Source organism: Zalophus californianus, chromosome 8, assembly GCF_009762305.2.
Source record: "Zalophus californianus isolate mZalCal1 chromosome 8, mZalCal1.pri.v2, whole genome shotgun sequence".
Lineage (NCBI taxonomy): Eukaryota > Metazoa > Chordata > Mammalia > Carnivora > Otariidae > Zalophus > Zalophus californianus.
This window is the reverse complement of record NC_045602.1, coordinates 40,276,690-40,299,969: the sequence shown is the minus strand read 5'-3', so window position 1 is coordinate 40,299,969 and position 23,280 is coordinate 40,276,690. Positions and strand designations below refer to the sequence as shown.

The 23,280-nt window shown below is 50.5% G+C and overlaps 4 protein-coding genes across 9 annotated transcripts in view; 2 read left to right on the top strand and 2 right to left on the bottom strand.

The window, feature by feature from the left end:
* Window positions 1-1,546: 1,546 nt before the first annotated feature.
* RNF181 (ring finger protein 181) lies at window positions 1,547-4,132 on the top strand. Its single transcript, XM_027621542.1, has 5 exons — window positions 1,547-1,700; window positions 2,332-2,462; window positions 2,642-2,751; window positions 2,934-3,008; window positions 3,285-4,132. The coding sequence occupies exons 1-5, from the start codon at window positions 1,615-1,617 to the stop codon at window positions 3,342-3,344; spliced, it is 462 nt and encodes a 153-aa protein (XP_027477343.1). The 5' UTR covers window positions 1,547-1,614; the 3' UTR covers window positions 3,345-4,132.
* On the bottom strand, window positions 4,086-9,613 carry TMEM150A (transmembrane protein 150A). Of its 6 annotated transcripts, none has more exons than XM_027621538.2 (8): window positions 8,202-9,613; window positions 7,494-7,674; window positions 6,874-7,062; window positions 6,587-6,673; window positions 5,912-5,979; window positions 5,475-5,570; window positions 5,088-5,265; window positions 4,086-4,830 (listed from the first exon to the last, which is right to left on the bottom strand). In XM_027621538.2, exons 3-8 carry the CDS (start codon window positions 7,010-7,012, stop codon window positions 4,589-4,591), a joined length of 810 nt encoding a protein of 269 aa, XP_027477339.1. In that variant the 5' UTR covers window positions 7,013-7,062; window positions 7,494-7,674; window positions 8,202-9,613; the 3' UTR covers window positions 4,086-4,588. The 6 variants fall into 6 exon arrangements, with proteins under 6 accessions (XP_027477339.1, XP_027477337.1, XP_027477336.1 ...); XM_027621536.1 differs by lacking the exon at window positions 5,912-5,979 and adding an exon at window positions 6,326-6,372 and having other exon boundaries at window positions 5,475-5,602; window positions 6,587-6,697; window positions 7,015-7,062; window positions 8,202-8,413; XM_027621535.1 differs by having other exon boundaries at window positions 5,475-5,602; window positions 6,587-6,697; window positions 7,015-7,062; window positions 8,202-8,400.
* Window positions 9,614-10,372: 759 nt separating this feature from the next.
* Window positions 10,373-15,869, bottom strand: C8H2orf68 (chromosome 8 C2orf68 homolog). The gene is made up of 4 exons (XM_027621541.2): window positions 15,674-15,869; window positions 15,480-15,598; window positions 14,421-14,572; window positions 10,373-14,054 (listed from the first exon to the last, which is right to left on the bottom strand). The coding sequence occupies exons 1-4, from the start codon at window positions 15,778-15,780 to the stop codon at window positions 13,932-13,934; spliced, it is 501 nt and encodes a 166-aa protein (XP_027477342.1). The 5' UTR covers window positions 15,781-15,869; the 3' UTR covers window positions 10,373-13,931.
* Window positions 15,870-17,316: 1,447 nt separating this feature from the next.
* USP39 (ubiquitin specific peptidase 39) overlaps window positions 17,317-23,280 on the top strand; it is a 28,127-nt gene continuing 22,163 nt past the window's right edge. Inside the window, 5 exon segments of the mRNA XM_035728875.1 lie at window positions 17,317-17,436; window positions 17,438-17,579; window positions 19,553-19,622; window positions 21,127-21,221; window positions 22,373-22,509. Of these exon segments, the coding sequence (XP_035584768.1) occupies window positions 17,317-17,436; window positions 17,438-17,579; window positions 19,553-19,622; window positions 21,127-21,221; window positions 22,373-22,509 (564 nt within the window).

The window sequence follows — 23,280 nt, the reverse complement described above, 5'->3', positions numbered from 1 at the left end:
GGGTCACAGGAAAGATGACTGGGTAAAGGCCATGGAAGAAGGAAAGACTGCGGGATCTGGGCAGTCTCTGCCTGGGCTACTTGACTGCACATCAAAGTCAAGTGTGGGTGGAAGAGGAATTCAGAGTAAAGTGTGTAACAACAGAAGCAGTTCCTTGTTAGGTAAAGTGAGAGCTTCTGACGGAGAAACAACAAAGCTGAGACCTGTGTGGAGCTTTACCTCTCACAGAGCTTGTTACTTCCATGGGGCTCATTACCATCTTCTTTTCGGAAAGATGGGGAAAAACACTTGGCCCTGTAGTTGGTCAGCAACACCACTTAAAGGCCATGTGAATTTGGGCAAGCCACTTCTGAGGCTTGGGTTTTACATATGTAAAAAGGGACATAACTCCCAGAACAATTGTGAGGATTACTTATATTGTGTGTAAAACATCCATCAATGTAAATGGTTCTAGATGCCAAATAAATGATAGCTATCATCCAAATCATTTAGTGCAGTTCTCAACCCTGCCTCACATTAGAATCACCTGCAGAACTTCTAAAAATACCACCCCTAGGCCTAGATCAGTGAGTACCAGAGCTAAGATTTAAATCCAAGTCTGTGAGATGCCTGGGTACCACCCATTAGCCCCTGGCCTACACAGCTTCCTTATGGGGCCTAAATCGGTTAAATCAGACTCTTTGAGGGTAAGTCTCTGACGCAGGGTTGTTTTCCCCTAAAGCTGCAACCCCTGGTTCTCTCTCCAGGATAGTCATGGCTAGCCAGGGAGGCAAACCGCTTATTGAATTCAAGCCACTGATTTCACAGAAGCTCGGGGAGAGGCTGCTTAAGGGGCTGGAGGTCACATACATAGTCCCATGTGAGGGTAAGGCCCCAGATTCCCCAGCAGGGATCTTCCCTCCCTCGGTGGGGGAGTTCTGTCCCACCCCTTATTGTGCCTAACACAGAAGAGGTAAGTAGGAAATTTTTGTTTTGCGGGTGAGAGGGGAATCAAGAGCCAACTCCTGAACCACTTAGCAGCAGGTGCAGAAGTGCCCGGCAGAGTAGTTACTCAGGCCAAGTGGAAATGACCCGGTAAAGCCAGATTCCAAGTGGCAGTGTGGACTTCCGTGCTTGTTCCAAACGAATGTACCGGGACCGGGCAGAACAGCGGGAAACGCCGTGATTCCAGGTTGGCAGTACCGTGAGCCCCTGCGCCAGCGCCTCGCTCTCTGGAGGGCCTCTAGCACCTGCACGTCCTAGGCCCTCTGAGCCGCAGAACGGACTGACACGACCCCTACAGCCCCGACATCTGGCTTTCCAAGGCGCTGTGGACGCGAAGCTCACGTCACTCCCAGATCGCCTACCCTAGGTTCGGAGTCCAAAACAGATGTTTTCTGTCCGGCCCCAGCCACTGCCATTGGCTTTAGCCTTTGGTCACCTGATTCGTTCGAGCCAACGAGGGGCAGCAGAATTAATACTTCCGCTTTCAGTGCCCCCCCCCCAACGAGCCTCTGTGCCCACCTTTTGGGTGCTCTGATTGGTCTTCCTCTCTCAGGCCCGCAGCCTATTGGCCAGCGCCGCGGGGCCGCAGTCCAGCGGGGTGCAAAGGCTGTGTCAGACAGCCCTGCTGCCATGGCGTCCTATTTCGATGAACACGATTGCGAGCCGTTGGATTCCGAGCAGGAGGCCCGAACCAATATGCTTCTGGAGCTCGCAAGGTGGGTGCACGGTGCTGGGAGGTGGGGGCAGGTAGCAGGCTTCTAGGCTGGGGCTGGCTGGAGAAGGCGGATTATATGGGGCAGAGGTTCTGGGGAGGACGGATGAACAATCTGGAGAGTTAGTCCGGAGACGAGATTCGAGGAAGGTCGATAATTTGGATCATCCGTGGTTGGGCCGGGCAAGGGGATTGTGGGAAAGACTGGAGCTGGCGAATAGGGGGCAGTCGGGAGCGGGACGGTAGCTGGTTCTAGCAGGTACGGGAGAAGACGGGTCATGGGGCCTGGGGAGGGGCCTTGGGGGTGTGAGTAGGTACCTTCGTTAGGAACAAGCACGGAAGTCCACACTGCCACTTGGAATCTGGCTTTACCGGGTCCTTTCCACTTGGCCTGAGTAACTTCTCTGAGCCTGTTGCCTCATGTGTAAATTGGGACTAAACAGCTTGCATGCTTGGGGTTGTCTTATAGCAACTGTAAACCATTTCCCACTGTGCTTTTTATCTACTGAGCACTTTTGTGGGGTAGCTGTTAGTACTAGCTGTTCAGGGTATTTATCTGTTAATGCCTAGTGGATTGTGGGGGCAAAGAGAAAGGATGGTTTTCTTTGGTTCTGAACACGCGTCGTTCTTCCCAGGTCACTTTTCAATAGGATGGACTTTGAAGACTTGGGGTTGGTAGTAGATTGGGATCACCACCTGCCTCCACCTGCTGCCAAGGCTGTGGTTGAGAACCTTCCCAGGACAGTGATCAGGGGCTCTCAGGCTGGTAAGAACACTAATTCTTTCTGCTGTTTGGGGCAGGCGTGCCAGACCCACCCCCTCCCAAGCTAGACTGGTCTAGCCCTTCAGTTTTCCAGGTCAGGTTGGGGCAAGAATGTCCTTCAGGAGTGGGAGCCGGGAGGTAGGGCCTGTAGCAGCTCTCCTGATCAGCACTCCCTCCTAAAGAGCTCAAGTGCCCCGTGTGTCTTTTGGAATTTGAGGAGGAGGAGACTGCCATTGAGATGCCTTGCCATCACCTCTTCCATTCCAACTGCATTCTACCCTGGCTAAGCAAGGTACTGCTTCCTTTCTCTCAGCCCTCACCCTGCCCTGGGCCCAGTTTTCAAGCCTCTTTCTGTTTATGGACTTTTAGGGGATCAGAGAAGGGAGAGGGGTAGGGGTAGGAACTGGGAGCAGGGGATGGATATTAGCTGATGAAGACCAGACCTGGGCTGGAACACTGTGCTCCTTTTCTCAGACAAATTCCTGTCCCCTGTGCCGCCATGAGCTGCCCACTGATGATGACACTTATGAGGAGCACAGACGAGATAAGGTAGGGGCTGGTGGTAAGTGGAGAGGTTGGGTGGTAATGGGGACCCCCCCCAGTCCCTGTCCTCAGTGTTCTCATTTCCTACCTTAGCAGCCCTGGGTCGGCCTCAGGGTCGCTGGCTCTGGTCGTTTTCCTGGTGACTTTGGCAAGGGACGAGAGCCTAGGCAATGTACATGCTAGGGGCCTGAACAGTGATAGGCAGCCCCATGATAGTTGTCCCATCACTCCACCCACAGGCCTTCAGGTATGGCTCATGCCCAGTGTAACTCTCTCCTTCAGGCTCGCAAGCAGCAACAAAAGCACCGACTTGAGAACCTCCATGGAGCCATGTACACATGAGGTGCCTGGGGCGGAGCACCTGTCTGCCACAGCATCTTCCTCTTGCACCTGAATCCTCATTAAAGATTCCTTTACCCACCCTGCACTGCATTGCTCACAGGCCTGGGCAGGGCCTCTGCACCCTCCATAAGGTCCCTACTGCTATTGGGGAAGATAGGCGTGAACCACGGAAAGCACCAGGCTGTGTGTCCCTTCCTGCCAAGCCTGCTGGCCTGAGAGCAGTGGAACCCAGGTCAAGAACCTGGCCACTAGACCAGCCAGTGCTCGGGCCTATATGCTCATCGTTGGAAAGCAAAATGGGTCAGGGTCTGGCATCCAATGGCTACTTACAGATGGTAAAGAAAAATTAGCCTACATCTCTCTCCCCTGCAATTTTTAGTCAACCTTGGAATCCCACAGGCTTTCTTTAGCTTCATTGTGAAAATTGCTTCTAGCATTTTCAAGTTGTTCTATGAATGACCCCACCCCCGCCAATATCCCTTACCAAGGAAGCCAACTTCAAACCACACTCTGAGTGGGGGGAGGATCACGTCAATTCTTCAGACAGTTTAAAGGCCTAGAAAGGGTTTCAAGCCCTTGAGGGGTATTTGGATGGCACCAGGCATCCTTTATTCTTGGCAGCCCTGCTCTCAAAGAGCATTGGGCACTCAGGACTCTCCCTGAGGGCAGGGGTTTCCTCCCATCCTTTGCCTAGGGAGGCTTAGGCCCTCCCTTGATTCTTTAGAACATACTACAAACATGCAAATTAGAATTCTTTTAATAGATTAAAAAAAAAAAGTACTAAAATACCCATGTGGTTCTGCTGTATTATTTGCCCAAAAGAAAGTAAGGGGCAGAGTGAAGAATCCCAGTGCACCTCAGTGGGCCCAGAAGTGGGCCTTCCCACAGACTTCTGTCCCTCTTGCTGTTCCCAGCCCCCAATTTCTGCAGCAGGAAACCCCAGTGGTGTGGCCTTGGCACTGGGGAGTAGAAGGCACCTGAAGGGCCGGCTGGGTGATTGAGGATATGTGACCTTTAAACATAAAAACAACACTGCAGAGTTGGAGAGTAGGTTGTGTGTGGTCCAGGCCACCGCCAGGCCTGCTCCCCTATGGCACAGGTGGGCATGGGATGGCCACTCCTCCAGCAGCAAGGAAGCCTATATCCCAGCAGAATACTTTCTCAAAATTGTTTTTGGTACAAAATAAATGCAAAGTTAAGAGGTGGGGAGCTGCTGAGGCTGGGCCAGCCACCCTCCCCAGATCTCAGATCATGGTGATGCTTTCGGGAGCACAGTTGAGGTGAGTAGAGGTGCTACAGCTCCCGGAGGACTTGCAGGCCCGGCCAGGGGCAGGCTGCAGCGCAGCCACCAGTGTCTCTGAGGAGACTGCCCCAAACTCATAGCTGAAGGTGCCGTAGAAAATGAGGATGTCAATCACAAACACCCACTCGCACAGGGCTGCCCCGTGCTGCAGCTGAGAGCTCTCATGCATAAAGAAGACACCGCCTGGAATGGGGCTAAGGAAGTGTTCAGTAAGACACGTGGGAGCTGGTGACAGTTCTATCTTCCCAGGTAGATAGCTAAGCTGGGGCAGCCGGGGCAAAGAGCCGGGTCTCCCCACCGGGGAGGGGAGGAAGGAAACCGCACTGGGCAGTATTTTCTGGATATATGTATGCGAGGCTCTCCCCCACCCCCCGGGGTCTCGGGTGGGGAAAGTCTGGGCTAGAGGAGGAGTTCCTGGCTGCACTGTCCCGGAAGGATACTGAGGACTAGGGTGACAAAGGCGATGGCTGCCAGTACAATCCGCAGGTAGGCCATGGCCAGGTCCTGGGGGGCAGTGGCCCCATGGTAGGAGAGGGCACAGTGCAGGCAGACGAAGAGCAGCCCGGCGGGGAAGGCCACACCAGTTCCGATGTAGTGCAGAGACTTCGCATGATCCACCTGGGCCCGGAGAGAGGGGCTGATCTGTGAGGCAGCCCCCCCTCCACCACCCCTCTTTCCCCTGCCCCCTTCCCTCCCAGCCCCTCTCTCCCCACCCTCAGCCTTGAAGGGCTGTCTCTGCAAATGGGGTCAGCCTTCACAGGACTGAGGGCACAGGCAGGAGCCAGGCCCCGTTAGTAAAAGTTCAAGAGGCAGGCAGGCGGGCACACCTGGAAGTTGCCGACCACCACGAGGCCCGCAGCATTGGTGCAACCCGTGATGAGCGTTGTGGTGTTAACCCAGGAATGACGACTCTGCTCCAGGAGCTGCCCGTAGAGCAACAGGCAGATCAGGACCACTGGGGGAAGAGAGCACAGGTGGGGCCGGCACTGGGGCCCTCCTCCCCCCAACTCCCCCACCCCTATCCCCGCCAGACACTCCTGAGGGCTGAAAGGGAAGAGAAGGGCAGGGTTTCCTCAGGCTCTGGCCAGCAGGGTGGCTGTGTGGGAGCCTTTGGCTCTTGTTAAAGGAACAGGAGAGAAGTGGCCCCTCTTGCTTTAGCCCTTGGTGGGGTGGGCTACACTGAACAAGGGTTTCCTGGGCCTTCCTGGGGGGGTGGGGAGTGGGTTGGACTGGGCTGGCTAGGGGGGCTGAGGGCACAACTCACCCATGAAAGCACCCATGTTGCCAATGAGGCTGAAGAGGCAGCTCTCTGGGGGATATGTGCCACACTTGCTGGGGGCGGGGGGCAAGGACAGAGTGAGAGAGGGGCAGGAGTACTAGCACCCCCATTCTGGCCCATCTGTCTCCTGCTTTATCTGTGCCTGTTCCTTAGCAGGCAAGCCACTGATTTATGAGAAGGACCAGTTGTGTATCACAAACAACCGGCCCCAGGCTGGGCCCTCCCCCAGAGCAGAGCTCATGTGTATGATGGGTAAGGGAGTGCCCAGGATTGCTTGGCAGGGCCTGAGACTCCTTGGACTCCCTGAGATTGTCAAGGCCTGCAGCCAGTCTGGCTTCCCTTGAGCCAGAACTGGGGCTGGGCAATCAGAGGGCTTGAGCTTCAGGTGCCTCCACTTACTAGCTCTGTGATCTGGACCGATGACACACCTCAGTCTGTTTTCTTGCCTACAAGACGGTGAAAACAGGAGCTGCCCTGGTGCTGGCAGGATTAAATGGCGCCATGCACGTAGAGCACTCAGCACAGTGCCTGGCACATAGTGACTGGCACGGAGAATCGTTCTTAAGTAATCTTAATACACTCATTATTCCTGAGACTGAGGAACAGGTCTTTGCCTGAGGGGCTTGGGTCTCCCTGACCTGCCCAGTTTCCAGACTTTACCTGATGAGGGGAACATCGTCCAGGGTGCAGCAGGTCTTCGGGCCCCCTTGTTCAGCGGTGTCAGGAGAGCAGGATTCGTTGTAGGACCTGGTAGGCAGGACAGAGAGTAGCCTGGGGAAAAGGGGGTTGCCCCAGCTTCTGGGCCTGTAGCCTCAGGCCCTCAGAGACCACCCTTCCAGACTTCCCTTGGCACGGACAGAAGAGCCCACTTCCCAGAACCCGCCTGAGACAGAAGCCAAAGGGGTGAAGGGATGGTGCGAAACAGGTAGATGGGCATGGAGCCATGCCTGGGGAGGGGCAGGCGTTGCCAATGTCAGATAAGAGCAGTGAGGCCCAGGGTCTCCGTCTGGCTCGCAGCTGCCCCGACCCAAGAGGGAACAGAGATGAAGGGAGCTTTAGAGGAAGGCTGTCTGCAGAGTGCGCCATACCAGTTCTCCACAGGGCATGCGTGGCGGTTCATCACGGCCATGGCATACCTGCGGGAGCAGAACTGTCACCCTACACCCATGGCCCTCCCAGCCCAGCTTGCTCCCATGGACTCGTTTCTCTTGATTCTGGCCCCATTCAGCCTTTGTTCTTGCTGGGGACTCAAGTTAAGGTGGCCCTGAAGATGCCACACGAGAACCCACAGCATGGCCCCACACTCGAGGACCTCTGGAAGTGGCCCTGGCTGGAAGGTCTGTCAGAGTCACCCAACTGGACGGCAGTGGTGCCAGCTTGTCCGAAGGGGCTGTGTGCCCAGGCACCAGGCCAGGCTTTGGAGACAGCTAGCGTGATCATGGGTACCACGCTGGAGCCCCCAGCAGGACAAGGGACTCTGTGTGTGCCACCGAGCTCCTGTTGGGTCCTAGCCCTCCTCAGCCTCAGCCCATTTTGTCCCTTAGTCGCCCTCCCCCTCCTTACTCACACAGTCCATAGGCCCGTGATGGAGAATGCTGACAAGCTGACAGGAAGGAGGATCCAGGCGGTCATGAGGGAGGGGAGCCAGGGTGGTGGTGGTGTAGGGGGAAGGCCAAGAGGTAGGTGGGAAAAAGGGGGCCGGCCCAGCTACCTTAAGATACTTCGTCAAAACCATCAGCGGCCCAGGCCTGGTGGAGAGAGACAGGTCAAAGTCCAGGGTCCAGTGACTGGCCGCAGCCGGTGGGGGGAGAAGGTGGTCAACACCTGATTCACAGCGCCCACATTTGGGGCTGAGCCCACGCCAGAACGTGGACACCTTCTGGCCTTCACCGTGGGCCTCCGCGTTCCACCCGAATGCCACCGGTGCGCCCCAGACGCTCAGGCGGGGCCGAAACATCTGGGGGTGGGGGAGTCCTGCTCCCACGCTGGGGGGGGGACCGGGCTGGGGGAGGGGCTGCAGTCAGGGCCGTCCAAGGGGCCGCGCCAAGGAGAGCCTGCGGGCGGGTGCGGGGCCCAGCGGAGCGGCGGCCGTGCGCAGGCAACACCTGACTGCCGGCGCCCCGGGGAAAAGGCGGGTTCGCGCAGGAAGCCCAGCCCGGCCCCCGCCCGCGTGGGCGTACGGAGCCCCCCCCCCACCCCCGGGAGCCGGGAACTCGAGCCTCCCCAGCGGATCCTCCCCGCGAGGGCCCGGGACACGAAGGGGCCCAGTACGCACCTCCCCGGAGCGCCCCGCCGCTACCGCCGCCGCCGCGCCCTGCTCGGCCCCGCGTGGCGCCGTCGCTAGCTGCGGCCCTCGGAGCAGCCCTGGAAGGTTTAAAGGGCCGAGCGGCCCCGCCCCTGGCGCCCCGGCCGCGCCGCGCCGCCCGCCGGGACGTGGAGTCCGCGCCGCCCCGGCCCCCGCGCCCGCGCTCGGCCGGAGACTACAACTCCCGAGCCCCCGCGCTCGAGTGGTGGTGGAAGCGTGGGCGGTGCCCCGACTTCGGGGCCCTGAGAGCGGAGGGCTGTGGCGTGGGACTCGGGCGGAGGCTCCGATTCCGAGAAGCCTGTCGTCCTGGGTATCTTGTTTCTGCGGTGGAAGCTTCAGGGGAGCAGGAAGCTCAGGGGCCGCCCCGCTGTGATTGGCATCGCGCGCAAAGCTGGAGGAAGACTCCCTCCGCCGCTGGGCACATTTTTGCAGCCCGGACCGGCCGACAGTAAGACTTGGGGGAACCTCCCTCAGCGCGCCGCCCCTTGCCTGCCTCTGTCCTAGGCGAGGAGGGTCCGCGAAGAAGGGAGCACAAAGCCTTGGCTGTTAAGTTCAAGCGCCCGCGATTGGGCTTATGCTTCCCTCGGCTCAGCAAACTCTGGAGGGCTACTTTCACGAGATACTTTTTATTTTCAAGGGTCCAGGTACATAGAATACTGTCCAGAAGTCAGTGTCCAAAACCTGTTTCCTGGCTGATGAACACTTACTTGAAACAAGGCCACGGAGACCAATGGATATCCATGGTCACACATGGCCAGGTATTGGTAAAGAAAAGACAGACTGGAGACCCAGAGCAATTTGGGAAGAGGAAACAGGATAGTGTGGGAATAAATTACCATCGGCTTCACCAAAATGTACAGGCCAAGGGTGCCTTCTTGGACATTCTTTTCATGATAAAAAGGGTGGGAAAACGTTTCACATACCTGAAGTGTATGTGGCACTCTAAGAAGCCCGTCAGGTGCTGGCATCCCGTGACAGAGCACCAGGGCTGACAGCCGGCTACCCGAACGGAACATGGGCCCAGGCTGCCAGGAGCAGGGGAAGCTTAGGTCTGGCAGCATTGGTGCATCAAAGGTGATGTGCAGAAACGGAGCCCAGTATCAGGAGGAAAAAATGGAGCAGATAAACTGCTCAGGGGCTTGAAGGAGCAACCTTTTTTGGACCAAATGGAAGGTAAAAACGGAAACCAGAACTATTGGAGAGCCTTTTCCGAATCAGGACAAATAGTTTAAGCAGGGCCAAGAAGTTTGGTTGAGCAGGGGCGCCTGGGTGGCTCAGTCCATGAAGCGTTTGCCTTCAGCTCAGGTCATGATCCTGGGGTCCTGGGATTGAGCCCTGCATAGGGCTCCTTGCTCAACGGGGAGCTTGCTTCGCCCTCTCCCTGCCCCTTCCCCTGCTTGTACTGTCAAATAAAATCTTAAAAAAAAAAAAAGTATGGCTGTGCAGTGATCACTGTACAATACCTGGCTGAATGGATCAGTGGGGTTTTGCCTGCCATGCTCTGCGTCCCAGGACACGGAGGTGTTGCTTTCTAAATCAGAGAAGCACCATCTTTCTGCCCAGGTGTGTTTCCATTTGGAGCAGGCACCTTTTTCCCATCTGCCCAATGGTGCTGTGAACCCTCAGCATTTCCTACCTCACTGGAAGCTTTGCAAGTCTTAGTCAACACTTACTATATCCTGCTGAGTTGGGTTTGAGTTCCTATCCAACTGTTATCATGGGGAAGACCTGAGAAGGTACTTAGGACCTAAATTGGCTATTCTAACAAAGTGGGGGTAAGATGGGCACTACAGAACTGTGACAAAGAGGCAAATTTTGTCTTAATAGGATAATAGCAGTCCTTAAAGTAGAATTACCCCAAGACAGAACTCCCTATGACAGAAGGGCTCTTCATGGGTAGTTGGCAGGGTGGAGTTACTTACCAGATAAGAAGTGGGACCAGACATCTTTAATAGTCCCTGCTAGCTCTAATGCTACGTGAGTCTAGTTGTTATGCTCCAACCAGGACGGTTCTTAAAATAGTCAAGGCAAAGCAAGAGATGAGATTTCAAGTGCTGATCCTGTGCTGCTGAATGACTTGAGGGCAGGCATTTAATCTTCACTTCCCTATGTACACAAGTGATTTCAAAACTCTTGGCAAAAACAGTGCTGTAAAAATAGTTTATTGCTTAAAAAGAATACTGTTTTCGAAAAGTACCGCCTTCCAAGATTTTCAAATAATTTGCACACTTCATTCATTCACACAGCAGAAACATTGGAAATGAGAAAAGAATATATGGCTTGTTATACATTTAACACAACCAGTGCAACCAATCTCTCATCCTGGAGGCTCTGAGAAGGCAAAGGAGCCATATACTCAGGTTTTTACTTCTGGCGTCACTCTAACTACTGGAGAAATTTGGGTGGGTGCCTATGGCTTCTTGACCATCTGAGTCCTTAGGGATAGGATAGGAATTCAATGAGGGAGCTGAAAATGTTTCAAATAATTGTTAACATTCTGTGCTGATTATCCCAAAAGGCTCAAAGGTAGGAAAGTCATCTGTCCTCATTCCTCTTTTGATATGCAAAGGTCTCATTTATGCTTGTGAACCAGATGGGGATCCACTACCCTACTATCCATGCATCCTGGCAAATGCACAGCAGTTCGGATACTCACTACTTCAAAGGGTTTCTTCCAGCCCCATGGGCTAATCTCTAGTTGGCAGTGCGCCTCAGAGTGGACCATGGAGGTGAAATGCCCCTTTCAGAGGCTCATCCACAGGGAGAGTCATTTGTTATTGCCCACGTTGGTTCTACTGGCTGGCCAAGTGCCACAGACTCCTACTCTCAGTACAGAAAGCTTTACATTCTTCCTTTTCCTTCTTTCATTACATTCTTCAAAGATTTCTAGGCTTGTCAACTGGCTAGAACTCAAACTTTAGTGTTTACTCTTACACAGCCCAAAGCCCCTAAAAACCCCAGATTCCTTCTATTTATAGTATCACCCATGGTGGCCCAGGAAACAGAAAGCCTTAAAATCCAAGGCCTACCCTCAGTAAGTGAAGAACACTCATGGGCATGAGATAGGTCTATGAGACTACCAGACTTTTTTTTTTTTAGACAGCCAAGAATGCATCTAGTCAAATGAGTGTTCTTTCTGAAGCAGCCTGCCAGAGAGCTCCAGTCAGTCTGACACTGTTGCCACTGTACCAAATAGCATGGGGCAGTCCTCTGTAACATCTCTAGAGCCTGTGGGAAATGCTCTGTAACATGCTCCTTGATGGGAAAGCACTGATTTCTGAAAACAGCTGGAAGATGTCTGGAGGCAAGTCTGGTGAATAAACTGGATAGTAGCAGTACCATCCTGGACCCTAGAGGAGGGGTGGCAATAAGCAACGAGCCTGAGCTAAAAGGCTGTCAGCTGGCTGAGAAGCAGAGAGGCATTTCAGGCACATCCGGGGCTGTGGCAGCATCACCACCAACAGGCCTCCCCAAAAGGACAACCTCCCGTTTAAGTACCAGGCTTAGTGCTTCCTGTAGTCCTACTGCTTAAATTAGCTAAGAATTAGGCTGCTTTCTTGGGTGGAAAATATTTTATATGCACTTGATAAGCAAAATGCCTCAAGAAAGAAAGTTCACAAACAAGGAGTTCCAATCAGTCTCTTACCTGCGAGTGTGAGTACATGACATAAAAGGTTATATTAGGTACACACTTCCCTTCTCACAAACAGGAATGGAGGCCAAAATTTCAGGTGCCATGCCCCCAACCTCGTCTTCTGGTCTTGTTTCTGAATTCTGTAATAAATCCGTGAAACAGGCCATCCAGTTGTGAGCAGACCCAAAAAGTATTTCCAGACTAGGAAGCCTAAGAGTTCCAGTGAAATCCTATGTCCAAGTCAGAAGATCAGTTGAAGAGCTGGAAGACTAAAATCCCCAGGCCTCTGAGCTGCAGGAAGATTGGGGAGAGAGTATGGCACAGCCTCCTTGACTCGGAGACTCTGGAGGATAGTTAACATTTTAAGTCAAAAGGCACTTCTAGCCTGGCTGAGTAAGTGGAGGGCAGACTTTCTCCTCTGAAAGTAGAAACGAGCCCAGGACTGGCAAGTTTAAGGCATTTAACCTTGGGCCAGCTCTGTGGGCCAGGAACACTCTGGTCCCTGGCTCCCATCACAACCAGGCCCATCTAACTTATCTACCTCACTCACGTTGCCAGAATTCCTCTGGGCACTGCAAGCTGTGGCTCACTGGGTTCTAATGATGTAGTTTAAGTAGCTGCCTTGCCCCATTTCTGAGGTGGTAGATTTTCAGGGGTGTAGGCGCAAACCAACAGTGCCCTCAGGTGTCCTTTAAGAGAAAAGCCGCTGAGATAGAACAGCCAGACTGATCTTGAGACCCTGATGTAGAGAAAACCCCTGAGGCAGGGGGACTTTGGTTTCAAGAAGTCTTAGTGTTCATGGGCTCACTTAAACCCCATACTTTAAGTCGCTGAGGTTAGGTCAATTGCTGGAAATCTGAAGTGGCAGTACATAGGATGTCTTGTGGACTTCTCAGACAGACCTTAGCCTAATCCTGCATTAGGGAAAATGTTCACTGAGGTGAAAACAGTGATATTCCTAGGATCTTTTAGTCTAAGGATCTCAGTTTCTATACTCTTGGGAGATAGGAAAGGAGAAAGAATGGGGCAGGGGCAGGGCAGATGAGAGAGGCTCATTTTGCTGCCCATTGTACAGGCCTTTTTTTTTTTTTTTTTTTTGCAACTAGGGCTCCAAATAGGCAATTATTGCTCATGTTGAATTTCCCTTTGTACATACATTCAAAGACTGTTAGATCACATTTGGAGAGTCAGTTTCAAGCTTGTTTTGATAATTCACCTTTAGCCTGAGCAGGGGATGGTCTGTTCACAACTAGGGATGAGGTTGAAAACTGGAATCCTGTAGCCCTAACCAAGGCAGGTTTTGCTGCAAGAAATCCTTGCAGTTGAGTTCTGGCATCATCTTCCTAGGTCTCTTTATCTAGACAGTGCAAAGCCGTGCGGTATGAGAGAAACTTGCAAAAGCCATGGAAGGGGAGGGAGACATGCTTGCAAGTCAGTCTCAAAAATGAAGATCTCCCACTTTATTGGTATGAGAATTACCGGGAAAGAAAGGTAGAACCCCCAGAACTCCCCACCTCCAAAGTCCTGAGCAGTTGGGAGGTGCACAGTCACATTGGGAGGTGCGGTGGAACTGATGGATTCTGAGACAAAGATGAGGGAATGGAAAGAACAAAGAAACGGCTGAAAAAAAGATCTAGGAAAACATGGATGGAAGTGAGCAGAAGCAAGGAACAAATGAACTGTAAAACAACAAACAGGGTTCATTGAGCTGGGTGGAGCAGCAGTGGTTAGGTGTCCCACGGCATACGACCTCAGTAAGAAAGCAGCATGTTGGCATAAGGTTTCATAAAGCTCAGCTCTCCCTGGAATCTATGCTTCTAGAACACCAAGTTAGCCAAACAAAATTCTCAAATTCCAGAATACTAAGCTGGTCAAATCGGCCAACATGCAAGAAAGAATAGCCTGTAAAGCAGGCCTGTCCCTGCAACACTCTGTTCCTATGGATGTTGAACTTGGGTGTGTGTGTGTGTCTCTCAAGATCAGCTCAGACTGGTCCTGGCACCCCGAAACTAGGAGTGAGCTCCCTGGGCAGTGAATCCAGCCTGGTGAGAATGCCTTCAGCCTGGTCAGTGTCGCCTCTGGCGCTTTGCAATCTCCTCCTGGATGCGCAACTTGAGGGCCTCTCGCATGGGTGGATCCAGAGGCGTGTGTGCTGACACCTCCTCACTCACCCTTCCTGGATCATCGTCCTACGTGGAGGAAGAGTCAGGAAGCTCAGGGCCTGGCCTCTTCTGGAAAGGCCACCTGCCCTGTCCCTAGACAACATTCTCACAGAACTCCATTTGACTCACAGCTTCTTGCCAGTGCCTGTCATTTCCCAGGTGTCCCCTGTAATAGTGATTTTCAGCTGGGGGCCACATGCCCTCCCAGGTGCCTGCTGAGAATCACTGTGTAACAGGCATGAGTTGTGCTCGAAAGCATCGCCCAGCAGTCTGTGCTCCTATGTGGAGCCGACACTTCCCACTGGCCCTGAGGAAAACAGTGGCTCAGGCTCTGGCAGTGATTTCTAGCACGGCCAAGGACCTTCAGGCTGCAGCTGTTTCCACGAGGCATACCTGATACACGATAACTGAGGTGACCTCTCCGCTGTCTGCCTCATATTCTAAACAGAAGAGCTGATGGCCAGAAGGTTCTGGCTCGGAGCTGCCACTACTGCTGCTTTCACCGGACTCCTCACAGTCTGGGTTGCTTGGGTGGGTAGAGCCATCTGGAGGGATGAATCACAGTGACAGGGAAGAGGGGAAGGCTGCTGGAGCCCCTGCTCATATGGATGACACATGAAAACATACCGTAAAGAAAGCTCTGATCTTCTTACAGACTCTGTGCATGTGTGTTATGTGTTAAGTGCACAGCCAATCAATAGTTTCATTTACTTCTGTATCCCTGCTCTGGGGCCAGCACACTCATATCACGTAGTAGATACACAATGCACCTTCATCTAGTGAGTAAGTTTGGAAGGTAGTCGAGATGTGGCCAGAGTCCTACCTGGGTTCAAATGCAGGCTCTGCCATTTATTAGCTATGGGACCTTGGGCAAGTTAAGATCTCTGTGCCTGTCTCCTGTGAAACAGAAATGACAGTTTCCATCTTATGGGATCCATTGAAAATTAAATGAATTAACGTACCCAAGATCTGTAAAACACTTTTAAGTAACGCTAAACAAATTTAGTGCCATGTTAGCTATTGTGGTCTCTAGGTCCCTGGGAAGCTGGAGAAAAGGCCATTTTTAGTAGTGAGTTTGAGTTGCATTCCACACCTATGTCCTAGTCAACTATAGCTGTGCCAATCTCCGTCAGGTAGTGAGAACGCTAAAGCACAGCATGGTGGGCAGACCAGCAGACAAACAACTACTTGCTGGCTCCCAAGTACTTCCTATTAATAGTGATGCTTAACTGGGGGCCACGAGCCTTCTCTGTTCTTAGGGAGAATCAGTGAGCGAATGGGGAGCGTCGAGGTAGGGGTTCCGGGGAAGGACGACATGAACTGAGCCCTGGGGATTAAGAAGTGTTTTTTGTTTTGTTTTTCCCACGTAGAGAAAAGAATGCGTAGAGACAGAGAGCTGGGGGCCGAAAGAGCGCGCGGGCTGGAGGAGGCAGGCGGGGTGGGCGGCCTCACCTCGGCGTCGCGGCAGGTACACCTGCAGGTCGGGCTTGCGGGGCCGCGTCGGCGCGGGCGTGTGCCGCCTCCTCGCCTTCTCCTTGGCCGCCTGCTTCACCTTCTTGTCATAGTCGTCCCTGCGGGGAGCCGAGCGGGAGTCAGGGACCGCCGGGCCAAGCTAGGCTGGGGGCGGCGGCGGGGCGGGGCGGTACCGGGCGAGCTGGTTCCGTCGGATGTGGTGCACAAAGCCGTGGCTCATGTCCAGCCGCCCGCCAGGTTTGCAGCAGAGCCCCGGCCCGGGATCTGGTGCCGCTTCCATCTGGAGCCTTGTGCTGGGAGCCGCCACCAACTCAACGGCCCTAACGGCCACCTCCCGTCCGGCGAGTTCCGCGCCGCCCCTCGCCTGACTTCCGGCCCCGAGCCCTGACGTCCCGCCCGGAAAGAGCCTGTCGGGCCGAGCGTCGCGGCGCGCGGAGTTCCCGGCGCGGGTGCTGGGATGGGGCATGCGCGGCTTCCACCCCTTGTCGGGGCTTTTCTTTGTGACATTAGCAATAGGAAACAGGACTTAGGCTTACTGCTGATACATCAGAAAATTCAGAAAAACACAAAGCACCCATCATACCACTCAGCAATCGGTGTGGAGTCTTCCTTTCCTTTTTGTGGTGATAAAATGCTGTGAAACTCCCATCACCGGTTGCGTGACCTCGGCTACTGAACCCCGCGGAGCCTCAGTGTCCTCATTTGTAAACGAGGACATTGAGCACATCTACCTCAAAAGAGGTTGTGAGGAGGCGAATGCTCAGGCAAGGCACACAGCGGCATCCTGGCCGCACAGCCCCGCGAAGGCTGCCGGCGGCGGGGGCGCCCCTTCCAGCCCAACCAGCGCCCGAGCCCACCCGACCCTTAAGTGCCTCCGCGGGAGGACCCAGCGCTTTTTAGGATCTAAGTGTGTAGTTTTGGAGTCCTCTTTAAAAATGACAAAATTAGAATTTGTGAGTAATACAGCGACATACTGGTACATCCACACGATGGAATAGTGCTGGGCAATCAAAATGAACAAGTTGTTGATACACGCAACCACGTGGATGAAACTCAAAATACATTCTCCTAGCCAAAGGGACCAGGCAAAAAAGAGGACACGCCGTGGGCTTCCATTTATATAAAACTGCTCTGTAGTGACAGAAAGCAGATGTTTGGGGAAGGACAATCTTGAGGCTGGTGGGTAGTTTCCTTATCTAGATCGTGGTGATGGTTTTCAGAGTGTATACACCCATCCATCAGTATTTAGCAAATTGCACACTTTGAATAAACATGCATTTGATTGCATGTCAACTTCATCTCGGTAGAACTGTACAAGGTCCTGAGGGTCACAGGCCCTGAAGTTTGAACTTTATTAGGGTCAAGGTTGTCTCTCTGCCTGACGTTTGTATTTCCTGTGAGGCCGAGAACAATCCTCTAAACGCGGAATTAGAGTAGCCAGGTTGCTGCATGAAGGGGATGGTTTGGGGATGTCGCCTAGTTCTCTGGTGCGCAGCGACTGTGGAGACGACCTCCAGATTCTGGTTCCCGGGCACAACTCGAAGAGATCCGGGGCCCAATGACACCTTTTTTAATCCAGAAAAGTATGGGTAAGGGTGCAGTAGGGCCCGCAGGCTTTTCTCAGGTGCGCACGCAGAGGCTAAGAGGCCACTGGAGGCGCAGTACTTCCCAGAAGTTTCTCGCGGCGATGATGTGTCCTCGACGGCGACTCGTAGAGAGGCCGAGGGCTCCATAATAGCACGGCTCCTGATTGGCTACCTGCCGCGCGCTCCAGCGTGCCTGGAGCCTGCGCAGAGCGACTCGGCTGGTAGTGGCGATGTCTGGTCGGTCCAAGCGTGAATCTCGTGGTCTAACCCGCGGGAAGCGCGAGTCCGAGTCGCGGGGCAGCTCGGGTCGCGTCAAGCGGGAGCGAGATCGGGAGCGGGAAGCCGAGGCGCCGAACTTCCCGAGGCAGCCCCGTGCGTGTGAAGCGGGAGGTCGAGCCGGTGAGCGCGCGGGAGACCCCGACGCCCGTGGTCCCGGCTGTGCGGGTGAAGCGGGAGCGCGAGGCCGACGAGGACTCTGAGCCTGAGCGTGGAGGTGCGAGGTGCGCGGGGCTGGGCTGGGGCCGGACCGTGCCAGGCGCGGGCTCCACTCTCACGTGCTCCTTTTTCTCTTTCCAGCTTTCCCTGGGGGTGAGGTTGGCATGGGGTTAGGGGATTCACACTCATGGTGTCCGCGACCAGAGTTGACTGCATTGTAGTGAGGACAGTATTAGTTCTCCAAGGCTTTATAATTTTGCTTTCTGGCCTGGTTATCTGTGTATGATTATACTTTAATATTAAATCTTAAACTTCTTGCTTAGGGTCCTCTGTTTGACATATTTTTGTATTACACAGAGTCCAGAATAGCACCTTGCGCGTAGAAAATGATGAATATTCTTTGAATAATTAATAATTTCAGGGTAGTTCTTTGATTTTTCTTAAGTACCATGTCAGCTTCAGGTTTCCCCTTATTTGGAAGAGAAGTTGTTTCTTAGGTATCTTGCGGAACTGTGATAAGGAGATTGTTTTCTCTGAGACACACCAGGATCCCACTTGCTCTTCTGGCTTGTCTTTTTTTGTTTGTTTTTTCCCTTTCACTTTTGGATGAAATAGATCACAGGTACTAAGATGGACTGAATATAATGTACAGGTATAGTTTAAAGAAGAGTGAAAAATTACATCCTTAAATTTACCACTTGGCAAGAACTGTGAAGGGTTTGAGATTTTATTTGCAAATTACCTAGTTAGCCTGCCATGGTTTTCTGGATGTAAATGAAGACGGGACAAGTTCCTGTAGTGTCATTTCCCACAGTGCAGTTTGAAAAGAACTTTTATTTATAGTGGGTGGCCTTCTAGGAGAGGAACTCTGGCTTACAGAAGGTGAATCTTTTATAATGGTCTGTGAACTTGACTCCCCTTTGCACTGTAGGGAGGCCACAGACCGCCCCCCTCCATGCGTTTACTATACAAATATTCTTGACAAGGTAGTGTGGAGGCCGGACGGTGCCTCTGGTCACAGTGCGGGCAGAAACATGAGAGACCATGGAGAATTGTCTCCTAATGCTGTTCAGCATTAGAAGTGCCACATAACCAGTACTTTAGAAGCTCCCATAGACCCCTTTCCAGTTGTATCTGCCTGCCTTTCCTTGCTTAAGAATTCACTATTCTGAAATTTTTTCTATAATCATGTCTATTTTTATTTTTATTTTTACCTCCTATGTGTATCCCTAAGTAGTACTGTGTTTTACTTTGTGTTTGATATAAATGGAATCATACTATATGTGGTCTTCTGATTTTCCTTTTTTTTTTTTTATTGCTAGCCATATTTTTGAGGTTCATCCATATAGATGTTTATGGCTATATAGTGTTCTATTGATTACCAGAATATGTTTATCCATTTTATTAGTGGTGGATATTTGGTTCGTTTCCAGTTTGGGCCCTTTTAAATGTCGTTGCTATAAACGTTTTTAGTAAAGTACTCCCAGTGTACATGTGCAAAAGTTTCTCTCTGGTTTGTAAGTAGAGATTGCTGGGTCAGAGGTCTGCATATTTTCAGCTTTGATCTTGCTGTACTATTTTCCAGGATGTCGTAACAATTTACACTCCCACCAGCAGTACATGAGCATTTCCATTGCTCTCTGTTTTTGCCAACACTTGGAATTTTCTGGTTTTTATTTTTTCCTCTCTGGTTACGTGTGAAGTGGTATATCGTGCAAGGAAATTGGCATTTTCTTGATTTTTGATGAGGGGTTATATTCCTCATTTTCTGTTGGGTTGTTTGTCTTTTTCTTATTGCTTCACCAGATTTCTCTATTAATCTGCAAATGAAACATTTGTTGGTTATGTGTGTTTCAAATATATTCTCCCAGTTTGGTGCTTTTTCCATTAGTGGGCTTTTTGGTGTATTGCAGGGCCACCTGTGTAGGAGCTCATCCTGTTGGGTTTTTCTTATTTTTTTGTTTGTACTAGTAGAGTTGACCCTGAGTACAGGTTTCCCATTTTCACAGCCTGTGATGATTTTCCTTTCAGCAAAGAATGGCCGCGTGGATTCCGAGGACCGGAGGAGCCGCCATTGCCCATACCTGGATACCATTAACAGGTTAGTAGAACAGGGATGCCGAGGGCAGCAAAAAACAATGGAATCTATGCAGGAAAATTCTTTGAGCTGTACATCGAACAACACGTTCACAAACTTTATCCCTTTTAAAGCTTTCTGCCCAGAAAATTGTGCTTCTTGCCATATTTATTAATCTTTGCCCTTTTAATATAAATTGTCGGAGTGTTTTTTTTAAGGGTGGGAACATGCATAAAGAGCTTTTAGTTTATCTTGAATTTGTTTTGATGGAATAACAGGGTACATGGTGTTCTTAAAATGACAGTAGCAAATTTAAATATCTTTTGAGCACTCGCTATGTGCTAGGTACTACTTTAGGTGGCTGGAATTCAACAGAGAAAGGAAAAACAGATAAAAATATGTCCTAAAGCAGAAGTAGTTGCCTTGTCCTTGTTTTCTTTTCTCTGATCCCAGTTGGCATCTTAGGATGCTTTTCAACTTAGGCTCTAAGATCGTACTGTCTGATACATAGATTAGATACAGAACTTCTCTCAGTAATGGAATTACTCTTTACAAGGGGCTATCCATTGTGGACAGGTACAAGGCCATTTATGGCTAGAGAGGACTTGAAACATGACTTGAGGAACCCAGGTTTCAAAATTTTAATTATTTTAAATTTAAATGTAAATATCCACGTTGTAGGCTATTGCTTCCTTTAATAGACATTGCAGCTTTACTGGGATCATTACCAATTAATTAGAGTTAATATTTGAGGAGAAATCTCTTTGTCACTTGTGGATTCAATGGAAGTAAAGTTTTTTTGTCCCTTAACCTGTCCACTACTCATATAACATTACTTTGCAGTTGAATAAGTAGATCTATTTGTAGGTATTCTTCTAATATTCAGGCTTCCCATTTATCTTTATGGACAAAAATAGATTTTTCTCTTAAAAAAGGGTTTGTTCACTCTTTTGATGTCCTTCCACTACCTGTCTTTTTTTTTTTCTAGAGAGGGGGTGGGCAGAGGGAGAGAGAGAATCTTGAGCAGGCTCCATACCCAGCACAGAGCCTGACTTGGGGTTAGATCTCACAACCCTGAGATCATGACCTGAGCCAAAATCAAGAGTTGGACACTTAACCGACTGAGCCGACCAGGTGCCCCCATCCCCAATCTTTTAATTTGGAATGCCACTGGGGCCCTGTTACGTTAGTCCTACATTTAGCATTTCCTCCAGAGAAAGCAAGTGCAGTGGAAGGTTCTCTACTGGTTGTAAATTTTAAAAAGAGACGGTCATTGCTTTGTGTGTCTGGTAGAGATACCTTGACACTGCTTTGGGGCTTGGTGGGTAGGGGTGCTATATTGAATGTTTAGGGAGGAATAGTTAAGAGTTAATGTCCAGTGTTCCCCACAGTTTATGTATGGTCGTTGAACCATCTCTGAAGGATGCTATGTGACGTTGTGGAATGTGGAGCCAATGCTGCTTCACTTGGGTGCTTTCCTAGGCATCTCTCCCTATTAATTGTTTTTTCTTTTGTTTGGTTCTTTTAGGAGTGTGCTGGACTTTGACTTTGAGAAACTGTGTTCCATCTCCCTCTCACATATTAATGCATATGCCTGTCTCGTGTGTGGCAAGTACTTTCAGGGTAAGTAAATGTTGTGTATTATAAACTTGCTAAGTTTTCAGTGCCAGCTACCGGTCTGCTCCAGAGAGGTTTTTTTTTTCTTTTAAAGAAAGTAAGCTGCTGTCAGGAGTCATATCTGAGAATCCCTATCTTTGTTCTCAGGAAATTGGGATACTCTTAGGAAATCAATAGGAGATTCTCCAGTCAGAACCTGTATACATATGAAAGGGAGAAAACTAGTTGAGGCTGTGTAGGAGAACTTAAAGGCTGTGAGTTTTTGAATCTCTGATGTTTTCTGTACTCAGGTCTTTTTTTTGAAAATCCTTTTGCTCTGAGGGCATTCTGTTCTTTTCTGGAAATTTATTATTTCAGTTCACTCAGACCAAGCAAATGCTATGTACACAGTATACTGGAGGATTCAAAAGAAATGTAAACTACATTCCTTGCACTTATAAAGAGCTCATAAATAGTCAAGGTTAACAAGTAAAATGATCAGCAGACTCTATAAGATCATAAGGATTACTGCTGGACTGTTTGGCACTGAATATGAATAAGGATTATGGGAATTGAAATAGGCAAAGATCAGTGTTAGCTGGAGTGTTTATGTTTAATTCGCAGATGAGGTCAAGGTAGGACTTGAACTGGCAGGACATAGGGCGTTTGAATGGGTTAAGGGAGAGGGATTCTAGAAAGGAGTGGCAATGTGAACAAAGGTACATAGGTGCAGGACTGTCCTGAACGTGGGTGTTTGGAAATTCAGGACTGAATGGTGGTGGACTGTCATAGAATGTTCATGTGTGTATATGTACATATCTGTGCATGTGTTTGCATTTGTTAATACATGATACACACATAGATAATCTTAATTTTAGGTAATATGGCACTAACTCATACACAGCCGCACACACAAATTTCATATTTATGTGTATGAAATTAGTTTCCCTAACAATGTCTTATGCCAGCCAGGGAATAAAGGACTAATGTGCTATTCTTCCTTGCTAATTTTTTGATGAGAAGAGTTCATGTAAGAGATTCATTGCACAGATGGCATAGTACTTTGTTTTTGCTGATATTAACATGTTCCAGTACAAAATTATGAAAGGAAAATCAAATCTGATTTGTGCCTCTCTGGCATCTGCCCTACACTTACAGCCTTTCATCCTTCCCTACAGGCCGGGGTTTGAAGTCTCATGCCTACATTCACAGCGTCCAGTTTAGCCACCATGTCTTCCTCAACCTCCACACCCTCAAATTCTACTGCCTGCCAGACAACTATGAGATCATCGATTCCTCGCTGGAGGATATCACAGTATGTCCAAGAAGGGCTTGTTTGGAACTAGTTCTCTTGGGAGCCATCCCAGGGCTCCTGGGGATCTGCCTCACATGAGGTTAGGGAAGAATTTCAGTCCTTGAGTCTTGGAGAGGCTTCTTTTCCTTTTGGAGGAACCAGGGTGATGTGCGTAAGAAGGTCAGGATTCATTATTGTGGTCTATGGTCTGCAGCCTAGCTGTTATTTCTGCTTTTAATGTGAGAGGATTAAAGGAATATGGCTATCTTCTAATTGGGGTGAAAGCATTTTTGTGAAATATATTCCCTTTCACACTTTGGAGTAGGAATACGAATTGGGCCTGGTGTAGGACAGTGGATACCAAGCTGCATACCAGCTCCTGGCTAGTTTGATATGATGCGGCCAGAATGGCCAGTGCATCCCATCTGTGGTCTCTGGTGTGTGATCTGTGCCAAGAGTCACTGTACTTAAGTGGAGAGCATGAAAAGTCTTGGGTGTGATTAATGTTGGAACTGTTACTATTTTCCTTTTTAGCAAGTGTCTATATATTCGTGCTGAATGCTCTGTTCATTTTTAAGGGAAGCTTGGTGTTCAGTGTTTGAAACATTGTTTGTGTTACTTTTGTAAGTTTTATAGACCTATTAATAGTTGAGGTTAAAGTAGTTACAGTATTTGGAGAGAGAGAAACTGAAATACATGCAAGGTTTCAAAGTGAGTTAGTAGAGACCTCTGTTCAGCCCTTTATGTGATGACCCCGTAGCTCTAGGACTGGGTTCCTGCCCCTCCAGCCAC

Coding starts and splice junctions, on each gene's coding strand:
- C8H2orf68 (XM_027621541.2), bottom strand. CDS start 15,780: ATGGAAGCGGCACCAGATCCCGGGCCGGGGCTCTGCTGCAAACCTGGC. Junction 15,599..15,673: donor CGACGGAACCAGCTCGCCCG/GTACCGCCCCGC, acceptor GGCTCCCCGCAG/GGACGACTATGACAAGAAGG. Junction 14,055..14,420: donor CCTCAGTTATCGTGTATCAG/GTATGCCTCGTG, acceptor TCCTCCACGTAG/GACGATGATCCAGGAAGGGT.
- TMEM150A (XM_027621535.1), bottom strand. CDS start 7,558: ATGACCGCCTGGATCCTCCTTCCTGTCAGCTTGTCAGCATTCTCCATC. Junction 6,698..7,014: donor GCATGCCCTGTGGAGAACTG/GTATGGCGCACT, acceptor CCTTTTCCCCAG/GCTACTCTCTGTCCTGCCTA. Junction 5,603..5,911: donor CAACATGGGTGCTTTCATGG/GTGAGTTGTGCC, acceptor CTCTTCCCCCAG/TGGTCCTGATCTGCCTGTTG.
- RNF181 (XM_027621542.1), top strand. CDS start 1,615: ATGGCGTCCTATTTCGATGAACACGATTGCGAGCCGTTGGATTCCGAG. Junction 2,463..2,641: donor GATCAGGGGCTCTCAGGCTG/GTAAGAACACTA, acceptor TCCCTCCTAAAG/AGCTCAAGTGCCCCGTGTGT. Junction 2,752..2,933: donor TTCTACCCTGGCTAAGCAAG/GTACTGCTTCCT, acceptor TCCTTTTCTCAG/ACAAATTCCTGTCCCCTGTG.